This window comes from Odocoileus virginianus, chromosome 16, assembly GCF_023699985.2.
Source record: "Odocoileus virginianus isolate 20LAN1187 ecotype Illinois chromosome 16, Ovbor_1.2, whole genome shotgun sequence".
In the NCBI taxonomy this organism is placed as follows: domain Eukaryota; kingdom Metazoa; phylum Chordata; class Mammalia; order Artiodactyla; family Cervidae; genus Odocoileus; species Odocoileus virginianus.
In genome coordinates this window covers 18,540,915-18,558,276 of record NC_069689.1, presented here as the reverse complement: position 1 = coordinate 18,558,276, position 17,362 = coordinate 18,540,915, and the positions used below count along the sequence as shown (strand labels likewise).

Here is a 17,362-nt window from a genome sequence, read left to right as displayed (position 1 = left end):
AAGTTTAAAATAAAAAACCACCTCAAGAGAGAGAGAGACTGCCGACAGCGCGTGTCCCTGAGCGACCGGAACTCAAGAACAAGAAGGAAATAGACTGACTTTTCATTCTGTATTTTGAGTCCTTTTCATTGTGTATTTTGAGTCCTCTAGGTTTTAACACAGGCATGTATTAAATATTCAAAAAGATAAAACAATAAATGTGAGCTAATAATAACAGTAGCATGATTGGCATGGAGACTCTTGGGCATTTTCAGGAAACCCAGTACAAACTCCTCTTGAATCTCCAAACTTGAAAAAACAAAAGTGTCATCTTGCATTAACAAAATTTCTTCAGGCTCCACATCCATAAAACAGGTGAAGACAGCAGCCCCGGCTTCTCAGGGGCTGTAGGATCCCCGCGGGCTGAGTGTGTAGGGAGATGCTGGCAGGGCAGCAGGCACAGTAGGCGCCCCCCACCTGCACCCCCAGCCTTGCCCCAGACCCACACCCAGTCAGGATGAGCAGTCAGCCTCCCTCCTGGACTTCAGGGTCGCTCAAAAACTGCCCCAACCAGGAACACTCAACCTGCAAATGCCCAAGATCCAGGAATAGACAGACATTTGTGGGCAGACACCCACTCACCCACTCCCCAAGGACCAATTAAAAAGTAACAGCAGCAACCAGCACCCACAGAGTTCCAGGCATGGTCGGGGTCCCCCATAACCCTGAGCGAATACTGTCATCAGCCTCACTTTACAAGTGAGGACAGTGAGGCACAAGCCCAGGTCACATGGGTGGCCCGCTGTCGAGGCAGGCCCAGCACCAGGGCAGGCTCATCCACAGACGGTAGCAGCCCTGACGGTCCATCTTCTCCCACGGGAAGCCCAGTTCACCCCTGCCGGAGACTGGGGGAAAGTGTTTATTTGAAAGGCTGAGTATGGACAGTCCCAGTGAGCAGTGCAAAGGATACTTAAGTCAGTACCTCCTCCCAACATTAAGAGAAACAGAAAAAGAAAGAAAAAAAAACCCACTCACAGACCAGCATCACTTAACCCTGGAAACGATTCTCCTTCCTCCCCACTATGAATCTCCCAAAAGAATCCCAGTACAGAACCATGCTAAATCCTCCCAGCAAAAAAAACGAACCTTCTAGAGTCCTCCATTTAAAGAAAGGAATGAAAGGAATGGGGACTTTCCTGGCAGGCCAATGGATAAGGCACAGCGCTTCCACCACAGGGGGCACAGGTTCGATCCCTGGTTAGGGAACTAACATTCCTCATGCCTTGTGGCATGGCCAGAAAGCAAAAAATTTTAAACATTAAAAAAATAAAATAAAAATAAAGGTATGTAGGCCCTGAGGGTATGGGCCACCTGAGAGGCCAGGTATTGTTAACAGCAAACTCCCAGCTCCCTCCTCCTGCAGCTTCCCAGAGCCCCGGCCTAACCTGGGCAAAAAACTTGTTAATAAACTAGGCAGCCACATCCTCAGGTGTAAAGGCCTGGGGTCTGGGCTCAGGGAAGCCCTTCACTTCAAATCCAAGTCCTTCATATGGCCTGAGCCTCAGTTTCCCCATTCTGCCACCCTAGGCTGCTGGGAGGATGACGTGAGATGAGGAAAGAAAGCATTCAGGTCAGGAGACGTGACGGTAAAGACGGACAGAGGACACATTTTACACCAAAAAGCTGTGCGACGTCGTGTGTCTTTCCACCACCGCCTGCAACACAAGTTCAGCCACAGGAAAGAGGAAAATGGTGATGCAAGGTGCTGGAGGGCTGACACAGAAAACATGGACACAGTGAACCGGGTCAGCCAGCACGTCCACACGTGCCACCGTGGAGAACGGAGAGCATTTAAAAAAAAAATCACCCGACATTTTCAACTAACAGCTTTACTTCTCGGCTTCCCCTCTGAAGTCCCTTCGGCGTGTGAGGAAGCCTTGAGGCTGCTCCAGGGTGAGGGGAAGGGGCAGGCAGGCGGGAGGCCAAGAGGTCACAAGCAGAGCCATCCCCGTGGAGAGGGGGAGACTCACGGGCCAATGTCGGGAACCAACAATCCCGCAAGAAACAAGCCGAGTCGAGGCCCATCTGTCAAGGAGCCAGAGGGACGTTCCTTGAGACACCGCGCTTCCACTGCAGGGGGCGCAGGTTCGATCCCTGGTCAGGCAACTGACATCCCAGATGCCTCCCAGTGCAGTCAAAAAGTATAGAATTTTTAAAATTAAAAGAAATTAAAATAAAGGAATGTAGGCCCTGAAGGTATGGGCCACCCTAGAAGCCAAGTTACTGTTAACAGCAAACTCCCAGCTCCCTCCTCCTGGAGCCTCCCAGAGCTCTGGCCTAATGCAGGCAAAGAACTTACTAGCAAACAAGGCAGGGCCAGGGTGTAAAGGGGCGGCCCTCCCGCCTGCTAAGGTGTCCTGGTGGGACCTGCCCCAATGGCCCACGGTCCACGGACACCTGCAGGGGGCAATGCTCCTCGGAGGGTAGACAATATGCTCGCTGAGGCCACAGCTTAGGATTGCAAGGAAGAATCTCCACGACAAAACGGCAGCACGCCCGTGACGATGACGAGGGGGTCCGCCCAACTGCTAGAGATGCCCATGGAGAAAGGGCTTGCTTTCTGTATGGGTCTCGAGGTGCCCGGGGTGGAGCCATTCTAGTAGCCCAGCAAAAGGAACAGAAGTATGGAGCCTGCCCCGTCTCGAGCCTGTGAAACAAAGGGGCTGGGTAGACAAGATCTCCCTTCCCGTCCTAAGATTTTCTTTTTTACAAGGCCTGACATTTAACAACTCACCCCGTTGTTTAGCGGGGCTAAACAACTCACCCCGCTGCGTTCAGGTCATCCTCCCCGCTGCTGATACTGCCCCAAACATTTGCAGCAGGGCCTCAAGCCATTTTCAAACATCTCTGGACTTTTTCACTATGGAACTCGGGGGTGATTCTTCACCCATCCAAATGGGAACCCCACGTGACAATGTCCATCCACAGCCCCTCTCGGCCACTGAAACGGCACCAGCACTCACATCACACCCACCAGCGGGCAAAGGACTCTGGCCACTCCAGAGGGTGGGAGTACTTTGCACCCAGTACAGACACGCGGCCACCAGGGGGCGCCGCCCTGAAAGTATCCATAATAAAGGAGAGAAGAAACAAAAATTCTTTTCGGTGTTTTCCTTTCCTTCCTAAGCTTAAGCGACAAAATAGCTAAGGCTCCCCTGAAGAAAACACAAAGTGGGTTTCCTGAGGTTCTAGAATGACCCAGATATTTCCCTTCCCCTCTTTGAAGTCAATATTTTGGCCAGAAGAAGGCAACTAGACTTTGAACTCAACCAGTCTCTCAGAGAAATGGAACACTCCAGGCTGGAGCTTCCCTGGAACGGTTGACATCACAGTTTGCCCTTAACCCCCCAGTGTTTAAGGGTAGGAGGGTCTCTGGGGAGAGACAGGCAGTCTGCAAGTCCAGCCTGAAGACCCAGCCACAAGTCTCAGTCTCGGCTGGAACTGTGTTGCGAGAGCCTCCTAATTACCAAGCAAAACATACCAACCAGATGACAAGCCTCGTGCTTCAGCTGCAGGCACAGGACGACACAAATAGAGAAAGACCTCAGGAAAAAGGGTGCAAGGTATCAGTGGGGATTTCCCAAGTCTCAGATGACTGCAGGGGGAGCTCAGGCACCCAACACCAGAACCAGATTTCAAGAACACGTCAAAGGGGTTTCTGCACATGTCTTCACTGTCTAGGGCACATCGTCCACATGTGTGTGTTCAAGCGCCCCTTTCTAAGGCTGCAAAAGTCCTCACACTTGCAGGGCTCTGGCTAGAAGTTCCTCCCCGTTTCCTTGTGAATTCCCCAGTCATTTGGCATGCCCTCCTGCAAATGAAAAGCGTGCTTTCTCCCAGGGAAGCCAGCAGGAGAGGCTGCAGCCAACTCCATCCCCAGACCGAGGGATGCGCAACCAGGAGCTGTTTTAGACAAGGTGCGCCCCTCTGGCTGTGGGGAGCAGGGCACCTGCAGGGCTGGAACAGGCCAAGGAGCAGCAGGCCCTGGGGACAGGCATGAGAGGGGCAGAGGTGCTGTGCCAGCATCCACAGGCCAGCTCAGACCAGCCACTCGCTCCGCATGCCAGGAGATAAGGAAACTCAATTGTTCAATTCATCATTATGTTTGGTGACCCAACAGGGACAAAAATGCAAGGGGGGCCCATTTTTGAGAATCAAATCTACCAAGTGCAGACACAGCATAAAAGGTTTTCCACCTGGAGTTTGGAAAAGGCTTGGGGAGCCAGATTCTCTGAGGCTTTCACTGAGAACGGGATTTAACTTAGGGCTTCTCAGAGGCAAAAAGCCACCATAGGGGAACAAGGTGAGGCAAAGCCGACCCAAGACTGGATGCATCTGTAATGGACTAACGTGACCCCATCTTATTAAAACACCTGGAGTCTCCCCCACTAAGGAACTGCATGGAGTTGGGGGTGGGGACCTCGAGGGAAGAAGGCCATTCTACACAAGCCTTTACATTCTGCACCAGCCACTCCCTGGCTGTGGGACCCCAGGCCAGGTACCCCACCTCTCTGCGGATGGATTTCCCCCCCTCTCAGACACGTGGCCCAGAATCACCAACCCAGCCGATTCTCAAGGCTGGTGCGAGGCTCTAATGAGACAGCAAATCACCTACACGCCAAGTATTGCTACTCGCTTCAAAGAGGCTTAATCCAGTGACATGCAACGACAGATTCTTGCAAAGAGAGCTGCGCCGGCGGGGCATCTAGTAGGTGCTCCGCAAACACACAAACATGGGTGCCCTCCTCCACGAAGAGAACGGGGACGAAGGAAGAGGACCACTCCAGTCCAAAAGTAACCTCCAGCCACGGGCAGACAGCGTGGATTGCCCCCATTTCCCAGGTCCCTCTGCCACCTTCAGCAGCGCTCCCGTCACGCCCGGGGGAGCCAGGGGTCTCCCCACCCGGGGTCTCCGTGCACGTGAGAGCCTTGGTCCGTGCCACACCGCTCGTACTGCCCACCGCTTCCCTCGAACACCACAGCCACCTGGCTACTCGGACTCAGTGTCCCCGCGCACCGTCTCTTCCCGTTTCGCTCTAACCTCCGGAAACAGCCCCCTGCCCCCCGAGGCTGAACCGGGGGCTCAGGCCGGGGGTCCCCGGGGGGTGGGGGGGCCAGAGCCCCGTCCCTCCTTACCTGCACAGCTCGGCGAAGGCCTGGAAATTCAGCTTCTTGATTTTCTTCTCGCTCAGCCAGTAGCCAACTCTCTTCCCTTTCAGAAAGGTCTGCATCTTCCTCTTCGGGCGGGGAGCTCGGGTCCGGAGGAAATCGCCCACAGGCCGAGTCTGGCGGCCCGGCGCGCGCCGCGAGCGTGCGGGCACCTCCTCCCGGCGGCGGGGACGCGGAACGGGGCTCCGGGCGCGCAGTCCTGCCGGGAGGGGCGGGCCGGGGCGGGGCGGGCGCCCGGGCGGAGGGAGCGGCGCTCAGCGCGGCATTCCACTGGCTGCCACCGCGCGGGGGCCGCCCGCGCCGCCGCCGCCCACGCCCCCGCCGCCTGCGGGGCTCCGGGCGCGCAAGTTCGCGAGCGCCGGGCCGGGCCGGGGAGGAGAGGAGGCAGGCCCTCCCTCTCCGGCGCCGCCCTCCCGGCGCTCGGAACCGAGCCGCACGCCCTCCAGCGGCGGCCACCGACGATCGGTCCCCAAGCGTGGGCAGCGCGCCGCCCCCAAGTCCCTCCTCCCGGCCCTCCTTCTCGCTCTCGATCGCTGGGGGCCCTCCCCTAGGAGCCCCCGGCGGCGCGTTCCGCTGATCCGAGCCGGGCGCGTGCCCCTCCCGACGCGCTCGGACCCCGGCCGGGCGCACGCGGCCGCCCGCGCCACCGCCCCCCCGCGCCCGCGCCCCCCGCCGTCCTCACCCGCAGCCGCCGCCACTTCCTCCTCGTCCCGGTCCTCGCCCCGGCGCGCGGCCCGCCGCCGTCGCCACCACCGCGCTGACCCGGCCAGCCGGCCCGCTGGACCCCGCCGGGGCGGAGGAAGCGCGAGAGCGCCGGCCGCCAGGGGGCAGCACTGCCCGCCGCCTCTTAAAGGCGCCGCGCCCTCCCCCCGGGTCTGGTTCTTTGGTGCGTGTTTGTGTGAAAGGCTCAGCGGCGGAGCTTGGGGGTCCGAAGGAGCAGGGCTGGATTTACGGCGATCCTTGCCAAGCGCTTTTACTTTTTAAAGGAACTAGAGGAGTCGCGGTGTGGGCACTTTCTGCCTGTCCTTTCGGAGTGATCGAGCCACTTGAATTTCATTCATCAAAAACATCTCTGTACCCTGAGCAGTATTCAGCCTCAACTGCGGCAGAGGGCGCGGGACAGGGGGGGGGGGGGTGTTTGGAGGACGGGGGGGTGTTGGGGGACGGGCGGGGGACGGGGGGGGAGACAGGAGGGCCGGGGAGGTTGGGGGGCAGGGGGCGCGGCAGATGCAGACACTCGATCATCTGTCTTCCCCGGAGGAGACAGACCCAGGCCCAGGATGGGGGCCCCTGGGGTTGGGGACATAAACACCCTGGGGCCTTCTCAGGCTTAAGGAGGTTAACCACTAGACACACTCTGGGTTCCCTCCAACGGAGAGGCAAGGAGGGGAGAAACTAGAAGCTCAAGCATCAGAGTGACTAGCACCCTTGGTTCCCCTGTAGGGCCCTAGGGGAGCATCCTGCCTTCAAAGAGTTTGGGCCAAGTGGGCATCACTCCCCAGGCCACGGCAGGAAAAATGGGTGGGGTGGAGTGGAAAGTGTCTCCGGTTTTCAGGGAAGACATTTAAGCTGACCTTGGAAAATAAGGATGAGGTTGACAGGCCTGAGAATTGGGGGTGGCTTGAATAGAGGCAGGGAGAAATGGAAGAACCAAGTGGTTAGGGGTGACCAGGCTGGAGCTTATTCTCTAAGGCCCAGCCCTAGGGGCCTGCCTTCTTCCCCTAATTACAGCTTCCCCATCCCTCTTCCTGCAGGCCTTCCCAGCTGCAACTAGGTGAAGCTTGTCGACACCAGATTCCAGGAGGAAGCACAGAAGACCTCTGTCTCCACTCTCAGCTAGCTCCACCCTTCACCCATCTCCCCTCCCCTTACACCCTGGCTGGGTATTCTTTTTTTTTTTTTTCCATTTATTTTTATTAGTTGGAGGCTAATTACTTTACATCATTACAGTAGTTTTTGTCATACATTGAAATGAATTAGTCATGGATTTACATGTATTCCCCATCCCAGTCCCCCCTCCCACCTCCCTCTCCACCAGATCCCTCTGGGTCTTCCCAGTGCACCAGGCCCGAGCACTTGTCTCATGCACCCAACCTGGGCTGGTGATCTATTTCACCCTAGATAATATACATGTTTCAATGCTGTCCTCTTGAAACATCCCACCGTCGCCTTCTCCCAGAGTCCACAAGTCTGTTCTATACATCTGAGTCTCTTTTTCTGTTTTGCATATAGGGTTATCGTTACCATCTTTCTAAAGTCCATATATATGTGTTAGTATACTGTATTGGTCTTTATCTTTCTGGCTTACTTCGCTCTGTATAATGGGCTCCAGTTTCATCCATCTCATTAGAACTGATTCAAATGAATTCTTTTTAATGGCTGAGTAATATTCCATGGTGTATATGTACCACAGCTTCCTCATCCATTCGTCTACTGATGGGCATCTGGGTTGCTTCCATGTCCTGGCTATTATAAACAGTGCTGCGATGAACATTGGGGTGCACGTGTCTCTTTCAGATCTGGTTTCCTTGGTGTGTATGCCCAGAAGTGGGATTGCTGGGTCATATGGCAGTTCTATTTCCAGCTTTTTAAGAAATCTCCACACTGTTTTCCATAGTGGCTGTACTAATTTGCATTCCCACCAACAGTGTAAGAGGGTTCCCTTTTCTCCACACCCTCTCCAGCATTTATTGCTTGTAGACTTTTGGATAGCAGCCATCCTGACTGGCGTATAATGGTACCTCATTGTGGTTTTGACTTGCATTTCTCTGATAATGAGTGATGTTGAGCATCTTTTCATGTGTTTGTTACTGGCTGGGTATTCTTGCAGGCCACTTAGCCTCTCTGGGCCTCAGGTCCTCCCTCTTCCCTTAGGAGGTAAGCCCTGCCTCCTGAAAGCACCGCAGAAGAGCTCTGAGGCCTAGAATGTGTGGTGTTGTGAGAGGGTCTGGTGCAGAGTAGGGACAGAAGGAGCAATGCTGCTCATTGTACTGGGAAGAACAGTCTTTGGCTTCAGAAAGACCTGCCTTGGGGGGGGGAATCCCAGTTCAGTTCCTCCCAGCTTGGACAAGTCATGTAAGTTTTGCCTCTGATCTCCGTGTTGAGAAAGTAGCGCTTGCCTTAAAAGATTGTGGGGAGGATCAGGACAGGGTATTAGACTGGTCCTCCCATCAGGTCATCAGAAATGGAGCTTGTTACTGTCTCACCAAGAACTCTTTTGTTTTTTTTTAATTGAAGTATAATTGACTTTCAGTATTATATTAGCTTCAGGTGTACAACATAATGACTCAATGTATTATGAAATGATCACAATAACTCTAGTTACCATCTGTCACCACACAAAGTGATTACAATATTATCAGCTGTATTGTTGACTATATTCCCTGTACTGTTCATTACAGCCCTGTTACTTATTTTATAGCTAGAAGTTTGTCCCTCTTAATCTCCCTCATCTATTTTGCCCGTTCCTGCACCCTGCCCCCGCCCCACAACCACAAGTTTGTTCTATGAGTCTGTTTCTAGTTTTGTTCATTTGTGTTTTAAATTCAGCATATAAGTAAAATCATACGGTATTTGCCTTTCTCTGACTTATTTCACTTATATAATAACCGTTATGTTCGCCTGTGTTGTCACAAATGGTAAGATTCCTTGTGACTGAGTGATATTCGTGTATGTGGGTCTGTACCACACCTTGATCCATTCATCTGTGACTCTTCAGTTGCTTCCATACCAGGATTCTTTTTTTAATTTAATTTTTATTTTATATTAGAGTATAACTGATTTACAGTGTTGTGTTAGTTTCAGGCATACAGCAAAGTGATTCAGCTATAGTATTAATATATCTATTTTTTTTTTCAGATTCTTTCCCCATGGAGGTTGTTACAGAATATTGAGGAGAATTCTCTGTGTTATAAGGTAGGTCCTTGTTGATTGTTTTATATATAGTAGTGTGTATATGTAAGGATTCTTAACTTGAGATCTAATTAAGTCCCCTCCTTGCCCCACCCCAGGACTTCAGGAACCCCTGAAGCTGCCAGAAATCACATGCATCATGACTATAGCGTTCAACAAACCCGCAAAGTCTGAGTCACTGATTACTCCAACTTCCTGTCTTATCAATGAAGTAATGGACCCAGAGAAGGAAGGGGATTTGCCCAAGGTCACAGAGCAGAAAAGTGGGAAAGCCTGAACCAGCATTCCAAGATCAAGAGTTCCCTCACCCCCGTAGCCCACCACCGTTTTGGAGATGAGAGGGATGTGAGAGGAGAGGAACGTGTTTTGAGGGCCAGGACCCCGGCCCAGGGAAAATCAAGTTCCTCCTGTGCATTGGTAAGACCAGGGACCCACCGACCCACTGACCCACCCACACGCCTCTGGAACCCTGGGCAGATCCTGGCCTCAAACCTCCTCTCCATGAGAATGGGAAATTATGCATTTATACCTCTGTTTTAAGATCTTGGTCATCTCCCAGGGAGCTCCAGGGTTGGAACCATCCTTCAACCAACCTTGCCCCACCTTGACCAAGGAAGTGGGCCTTTCTGCTGTCCCCGCCCCTGCGCAATCAACCAGACTTTGAGTATGGCTGGTCCAAGGGAGGAGCATGACCTCAGACCAAATATTCCTCAGATTCACTCCTCGCTCCTTTCTTTCTGTGCCACGGAGCCCGTCAACCCTTCCCCGCACCCCTTCCTACATGTCGGTCCCCTCAGTTCAGCCAGTCTGTTCTCTGCACTTCAGCCAGGAGGGACTTCAGACGGCAAGTCAGGTTTGATCGGTCCAATCAGGCTCCTCACTGCGCTCCCCCACCCCACCCGGCTGACTTCCCACTGTTCTTAGGATAAAATCAAAACTCCCTGAGATGGTCAAGGCCTCCCACCCTCATCTCCCACCACCTCCCTCTCACCCTTGCCCTGCCATGCTGGCCTCTTGTGGTCCCTGCAGTCCCTAGAGCCTTTAGACATGCAGTCGTTTTTTTCTGCAGTGTTCCACCCTCACCTCACCCAGCAGCTTTCAACCCAGGTGTCCCTTCCTGGCATCTCAGCCATCCAGCTGCCCCTGTGAGTGGAGTGCTTGACAAATGTGAGCCCCCTGAGGGCAGGGACTGTGTTTTTCTCTGCTCGCCATTGTTCGTGTAACACAGCGATAGATAATGCTGGCTGGTGCTGGCTGGATTCTAAAGGAAGCCAAACTGCCTCCAACAGTGCCCTACGCAGATGCGCTCAATAAAAGTGACTAAATGAACATCAGGTAAGGCCCTCCAGATGGCCCCTGACCTCTCTGAGGTGGGAGACTCCGGAATGGAAGCCTAGAATCATCTACATTCCCTTTGGGAGGCAGACCAGCCAATAAGAGAGATTAAATGGGCTTTCTTGTGTGTTCATGGGCAAGGGCCGTCAGAGAGAGGATTCCAGAGCTAGGAGGGGAACTGCAGGAGACGGCCTTGGGGAGAAGACTGCCAAGAGGCAGAAGCTGGCCGCCACCCTTCTTCTTCTTATTTGGTTGTTCCATTATGTCCGACTCTTTGAGACGGCATGGATGGCAGCACACCAGGCACCCCTGTCCTTCACTATCTCCCTGAGTTTGCTCCAACTCATGTCCATCGAGTCAGTGATGCCATCCAACCATCTCATCCTCTGTTGCCCCCTTCTCCTCTCACCCTCAATCTTTCCCAGCATCAGGATCTTTTCCAATGAGCAGGCTCTTCACATCAGGTGGCCGAAGTATTGGAGCTTCAGCTTCAGTCCTTCCAATGAAGATTCAGGGTCGATTTCCTTTAGAATTGGCTGGTTCAATCTCCTTGCTGTCCAAGGGACTCTCAAGAGTCTTCTTCAGCACCACAGTTCGAAGGCATCAATTCTGCAGTACCCAGCCTTCTTGATGGTCCATCTCTCACAACCATACATGACTCCTAGAAAAAACATAACTTTGACTATACAGACCTTTGTCGCCAAGTGACATCTTTGCTATTGAATTTGCTGTAGGACTGCCCTCCTAACCCCAATCCTTTGCCTTAGGGAGAAGTCAACTTTGGGAGATGAGACAATGTAGTGATTGAGAGTTCCAACCCAGGATTCAACTGATGGACTTGAATTCTAGCTGTGTGACCTTGTGCAAGCTTCTTAACATCTCTGAGCTTTGCTTGCCTCATCTGAGAACCAAAAGATGGTGTCCGTTTGTAGAAAACTGATTAAGTAAACCCATTCTGCAACAGTCTGGCACAGAAATTAAATGTGCTAGTTCAAGACAGCCAGAATGGCATGATCATGTATTGTCTGTGTGACTGAGGGAACAGACGATAAAACTAAACCTCAGTTTCACCATCTATTAAGTGGAAGTGATTATCAAACCTAGCTCACAAGGTTGGTGAGAAGTATAAATGAGTCTGAATTCATAAAGGACCTTATCAGACATGCCTTGTGAATATTAGCCACCACTGTGCTGTCATTACATCATCCATATAGTGGACTTCTGTGGCCATTTAAACAATCAAATAGAATGAGATCTGTTCCATCATTCAATCAGTAAATAATTATTAAGCATCTCCTATGTGCCAGGAACTATTCTAGGCACTAGGGATACTGCAATGATGAAAACAGTGCAAAAGTGGGAGGCAGATGGATGCCTCCCCAACTCCTGCCTGTCCTTGTGGAGCTTATATTCTCATAAATGACCTAGTATGTTAGTAAGTGGCGCATGCTACAAAAATTAATAATAAAGCATACAGGGAAGATGGGAAATGACAGATCACCGTCTTAATCCACTAGTCAGGGTAAATCCCACTGGAAGGTCACATTTAGCAAAAAATGTGACAAAGGTGAGCAAGTAAATCCATGCAAATATCTGCGGTAAGAGCTCTCAAGCAGAGAAACGGCAAATGGTCTAAGACAGCCTTGGTGTTGACAAGGGACAGTCAGGAGGCTAGACAGGCTGGAGCAGAAGAAGCAGCGGAGAGGGAACAGGTGGAGGGGGAGTCCACACAGAGGTCACATGGGGCTCCCGGAGCACTGCAAAGACGTTGCCTTTTACTCTAAGAGAGACAGGATTCCTCGGAGGGACACAGGACCTCATCATGCTTAACCAGGTCTACTCCGCTGCTGTATGGAGGAGACTGGGTAAGGGAGCAAGGCTAGGGGACAGAGGACCAGTTAGAGTTCTATTGCAATAACCTAGGTAATGACTGATGGTGGCTCAGACCCAGGTAGCAGCAAAGATGGTGAGAATTGGTCGGATATTGCTTGAAGGAAGAGTCGATGGGATTTGCTAGTGGGTGGGATATGGGATTTGAGAGCAAGAAAGAACTCGTGGATGTCGGAGGTTTGGGGTCTGAACAACTGGGGGAAAAAATGGAGTTGAAATGGGGAAGGCGATAGGAGGTGAAGAGGTAGGGGCTTAAGTCAGGAGTTCCATTTCGGACAGTTTCCGTTTGAGTCATTGGTCAAACATCTGATGGCGATTCAGGCAGGCAATTTGATAAGACATCTGGGGTTCAGGGCATGACTCGGGCTAGAGATATAAAATCGGGAGTTGTCAGTATAGGGGTGATATCAAGCCTGGATGAGATCATCCAGGGTGTGAATGTAGGCAGAGAAAAGTTCAAGGATGGGGCCAATAGTATGATGTTTGGAGGTCAGGGAGGCGTGATGGAGCCAGCGAAAGACCTGAGGGGGTAGGAGGAAACCCAGGAGAGTGCCAGCCCTGGAAGTTGTGGGGTAAGGGAAGACTGACAGGTGGCCTTGGATCTGACCACAGGGAGACCGTCAGTGGCCTTCATAAGAGCAAATACGTGAGAGTCTCTCAGATACGTTAAATCAAAGCACCCAGGTATAATACACCACTGATATAGGGGACCACATATTCATAGAGATACTTGTGTGGACAAAGAATGCTTCGTTTCTGAAAAGATACACAAGAAACCATTAACAGTGGCTGCCTTTTGGAAGAGGAACTGGGAAGAAGAGTTTCCTACAGGGTAGGGAATCATGTTTCATTGCCTATTTGTTAAGTGATTAAAATATTTTTCATCAAATTTATATTGCTTTTTAAAAAATTTATATTACTTTTCCACTAAACCTAATTATAAAAAGGAAAAACACATGGCTATTATGAAATGAGAAAATGCATAAAGTGCTGGCATACAACAGAAGTCCAGTAAATGTCCATTTCCTTGTTGAAAGGTTTATTTACAGAAAGGGAAACTTCCAAGGCAGTCCTATGTGTTGACTTGTCTTCACCAACCTGGAAATTAATCCTAATTTTTTGGCAGTAAACATCTTTCGAACTATGGTGCTGAAGAAGACTCTTGAGAGTCCCTTGGACAGCAAGGAGATCAAACCAGTCAATCCTAAAGGAAATCAACCCTGAATCTTCATTGGAAGGACTGAAGCTGAAGCTCCAATACTTTGGCCACCTGATGTGAAGAGCCTGCTCATTGGAAAAGATCCGATGCTGGGAAAGATTGAGGGCAGGAGGAGAAGGGGATGACAGAGGATGAGATGGTTGGATGGCATCACTGACTCAATGGACATGAGTTGGAGCAAACTCCAGGACATAGTGAAGGAGAGGGAAGCCTGGCATGCTACAGTCCATGGGGTGGCTAAAGAGTCAGACACAACTGAGTGACTGAACAAAACAAAAATCTTTTAAAAATAATGTTTTCTAATAGAACCAATTTAGCATTATCATGCTTTAAAACAAAACCAGGGGGGAAAAAATCCTTGACATCAAGAACTTGATCCATATTTAAATACCCCTACGTGCCTCTACAGGTATGAGCTGAATTGTTACAGTTTCCATAGAAGGCAAACTGGTAATCTCTATCAAAAATTTAACAGATTTTTCTTTTAGAAAAAATCTTTACAGATATTGATATTTTAATTAATTGTATACTCTGAAGCAAGCTTCCCAGGTGGCTCAGATGGTAAAGAACCCACTTGCAATGCAGGAGACCGGGGTTCAACCCCTAGGTTGGGAAGATCCCCTGGAGGAGGTCATGGCAACCCACTCCAGTGTTCTGGCCTGGAGAATCCCCATGGACAGAGGAACCTGGCAGGGCTACAGTCCATGAGTTCGCAAAGAGTCGGACACGACTGAACAACTAAACACAGCACACAGCATGTGCCTCTCAAAGTTTCCTTTACAACTGGTTTGTCCAAACCAGGATCCAGACCAAGGCCGCTGGTCGGGACGTCTCTTGAGCTCTTCTGACCTCAACCAACTACCCTCGAGAAAGATACTGCATTGATTGTCCTGCAGAAGGGCCAGCCTTCTGGAATTGTCCAGTTGCTTCTACCATTTAGCTCATCCATCTGTCCCTACATTTCTCAGAAACCAGAAGTTAGATCTAAAGTCTTGATAAGATTCATGCCCCCTCCCAGATAATAGCCCCCAAGCAAAGTAAAACTCCTGACTTTCTTTACACGGGTGAGTTTTGCCCCTTCTATACTTCGTATCATTTCAGTTCAGTTGCTCAGTCATGTCCAACTCTTTGTAACCCCATAAACTGCAGCACTCCAGGCCTCCCTGTCCATCACCAACTCCCGGAGTTTACTCAAACTCATGTCCATTGAGTCGGTGATGCCATCCAGCCATCTCATCCTCTGTCGTCCCTTTCTCCTCCTGCCCTTAATCTTTCCCAGCATCAGGGTCTTTTCAAATGAGTCAACTCTTTGCATCAGGTAACCAAAGTATTGGAGCTTCAGCTTCAACATCAGTCCCTCCAATGAACACCCAGGACTGATCTCCTTTAGGATGAACTGGTTGGATCTCCTTGCAGTCCAGGGACTCTCAAGAGTCTTCTCCAACACCACAGTTCAAAAGCATCAATTCTTTGGCACTCAGCTCTCTTTATAGTCCAACTCTCACATCCATACATGACCACTGGAAAAATTATAGCCTTGACTAGACGGACCTTTGTTGACAAAGTAATGTCTCTGCTTTTTAATATTGCTGTCTAGGTTGGTCATAACTTTCCTTCCAAGGAGTAAGTGTCTTTTAAATTCATGGCTGCAATCACTATCTGCAGTGATTTTGGAGCCCAGAGAAATAAAGTCAGCCACTGTCTCCACTGTTTCCCCATCTATTTGCCATGAAGTGATGGGACCGGATGCCATGATCTTAGTTTTCTGGATGTTGAGCTTTAAGCCAACTTTTTCACTCTCCTCTTTCACTTTCATCAAGAGGCTCTTCAGTTCTTCTTCACTTTCTGCCATAAGGGTGGTGTCATCTGCATATCTGAGATTATTGATATTTCTCCCGGCAATCTTGATATACTTGTACTTCGTATAAGTAGTACCTTATGATATGCACTCTTTCACTCAACATTGTCTGTGAGATGCACACATATTGTTATGGGTATCAAGGTTTCTCCCCATGATTGTCTTATTTCATCAGATGAATTTGCCACAATTGTGCTGTCCATTCCCTTGCTGATAGACTTCCTAATAGTTCTAACACCAAGAAGTAATCTTGCCTGAGCTGACTTCCTTGAAGATTGCAGAACTGATCAGACTCTAAAGTCAGCTGTCATTCCCAGAAAAAAAAAAAGTGGCAAGGAAGAGATTTAAACTCACATCGCAGGTCTAGTGGGAGAGAGATGATTCAATCCAAGAGATGTTCATTTAGACTATACACAGCTAGTGAAACCATGAACCTGGTTCTCAGAGAGCTTTTTTAAAAAATTATATATTTATTTGGTTGCATCAAGTCTTAGTTCCTTGCGGCATGTGGGATCTATCATTGCAGAGTCCGGCACGTTGTGGCTTGCCAGCTCAGTGGCTGCTGCACGCCAGCTTAGATGCTCCACGGCATGTAGGATCTTGGTTCCCTCACCAGGGATCAAGCCCTCATCCCCTCCATTGCAAGGCAGATTCTTAGCCCCCAGGGACATTGCTTTACAGACTTCTATAGCCACCTGCAAAGAGGGGATGTGTTCTCCCCATTTTCACACTGAATGAGGACTCGGATGGGATAATGCTTAGCAGAAAGTCACAGGTAAGGGCAGAGTAGGACCTGCTGCCTCCTGCTGCGCTCTCCCCCCATTCCCTGTTTCCCTGGGAAGGGGCAGGGAGGTCTAGGACAGGAACCCTCTTCAAAAGACCTCAGGTGGAAAGAAGGAAGGAAAGGCCCAGAGAAACAAGGCTGTACTGTTGAGTTTTGCAACGCGGCTGGCTGCAGAAACGTGCCCTTTGTACAGGCCAATAAACCGAGGAAAGGGGAGAAAGCCAGCAGTGTTCAGCTCTTCCTTTGACCTGAGTAAGGGAAAGTTCCAAGGACTGCAAGGTCAAAGTCTCCTTGGGTGATGCCAGCTCTCTGTTCACAGCATTATACTCGTGCTCAGAGCCGAAGTGGTGAAAAAGCAGCGACCAGGCCTGAGCACAGGGATCTGTCTCCATGATGGCCCCTTCTGTGACATCTGTTCTCCTTCCAAGGCCTGGGAAATGTCCCTCTCAAAGTCATCAGTAACCTCAATGCCAGACATTTAAGTGACATTCTTTTAGTCCTCTGTGGCACTTAGAAAATACAGCTATTGACTAACTATATTAAGAAATGCCACCCACAGCCCACCCCTGACAGCCCCATGAGCCCCGGTGACGTCCACCCTCTGGGGTCATGGGGAAAGAGGCCCCTGGTGGCCTCTTGGGTCCTAAATTGCTTTTCCTGGCACAGTCCCACCCCCTGCACTCTGCCAGACAGAGGACGACAAAGGGACCTCGCTTTACGAGAAACCAAGATTTAAAAAGGAAAAAAATAAACAAGCACAAAACCCATGTGCCTCAGCAGTTGACGTTTTCCCATCCCCACCTCGGATCTAGAACACAGATCCGTCTACAGCACTGAGCCTCAGACACCACTTCCAAGTATACATCAATTACTTAAAGGGAGGCATACACACATGACGCAAGAGCTGTGTGCTTTTTAACTTATTAATAACTGAGCCGATGGTCCCCTGGAATCTTGTTCAAGTGCATGTTCTGGTTCAGGGGGCGCAGGGTGGTGCCTGAGACCCTACAGGTCTAGTCCCTGATGCTGGAGGAGCAGGACATTAGAAACTGTAATAAAATGCAGACCAGTGGGTCCCTGGCTGCATTTAGAACCACTGAGAAGCTTTTAAAAACAAATACCTCTGTCTGTTCCCCACCCCAGACCAATGGATCAG

At 50.6% G+C, this 17,362-nt stretch overlaps 2 protein-coding genes and 1 long non-coding RNA gene across 4 annotated transcripts in view; 1 reads left to right on the top strand and 2 right to left on the bottom strand.

The window, feature by feature from the left end:
* ITPK1 (inositol-tetrakisphosphate 1-kinase) overlaps positions 1-5,992 on the bottom strand; it is a 156,660-nt gene extending 150,668 nt beyond the window's left edge. The window contains exons 1-2 of one of the 2 annotated variants that reach the window (XM_070477929.1): positions 5,891-5,992; positions 5,176-5,407 (exon numbers count right to left, since the gene is read on the bottom strand). In XM_070477929.1, coding sequence (XP_070334030.1) covers positions 5,176-5,270 — 95 coding nt within the window. In that variant the 5' untranslated portion in view covers positions 5,271-5,407; positions 5,891-5,992. The remainder of the gene's footprint in view (positions 1-5,175; positions 5,408-5,890) is intronic. The other variant, XM_070477930.1, reaches the window with a different exon arrangement.
* A 16-nt stretch (positions 5,993-6,008) lies between these two features.
* Positions 6,009-10,454, top strand: LOC139038703 (uncharacterized). Its single transcript, XR_011491784.1, has 4 exons — positions 6,009-6,094; positions 6,963-7,091; positions 9,067-9,123; positions 9,219-10,454. It is a non-coding gene; the product is annotated as an uncharacterized lncRNA (long non-coding RNA).
* Positions 10,455-10,542: 88 nt separating this feature from the next.
* GON7 (GON7 subunit of KEOPS complex) overlaps positions 10,543-17,362 on the bottom strand; it is a 73,000-nt gene continuing 66,180 nt past the window's right edge. The window contains exon 2 of the mRNA XM_070477934.1: positions 10,543-11,116. Within this exon, the coding sequence (XP_070334035.1) occupies positions 11,037-11,116 (80 nt within the window). The 3' untranslated portion in view covers positions 10,543-11,036. The remainder of the gene's footprint in view (positions 11,117-17,362) is intronic.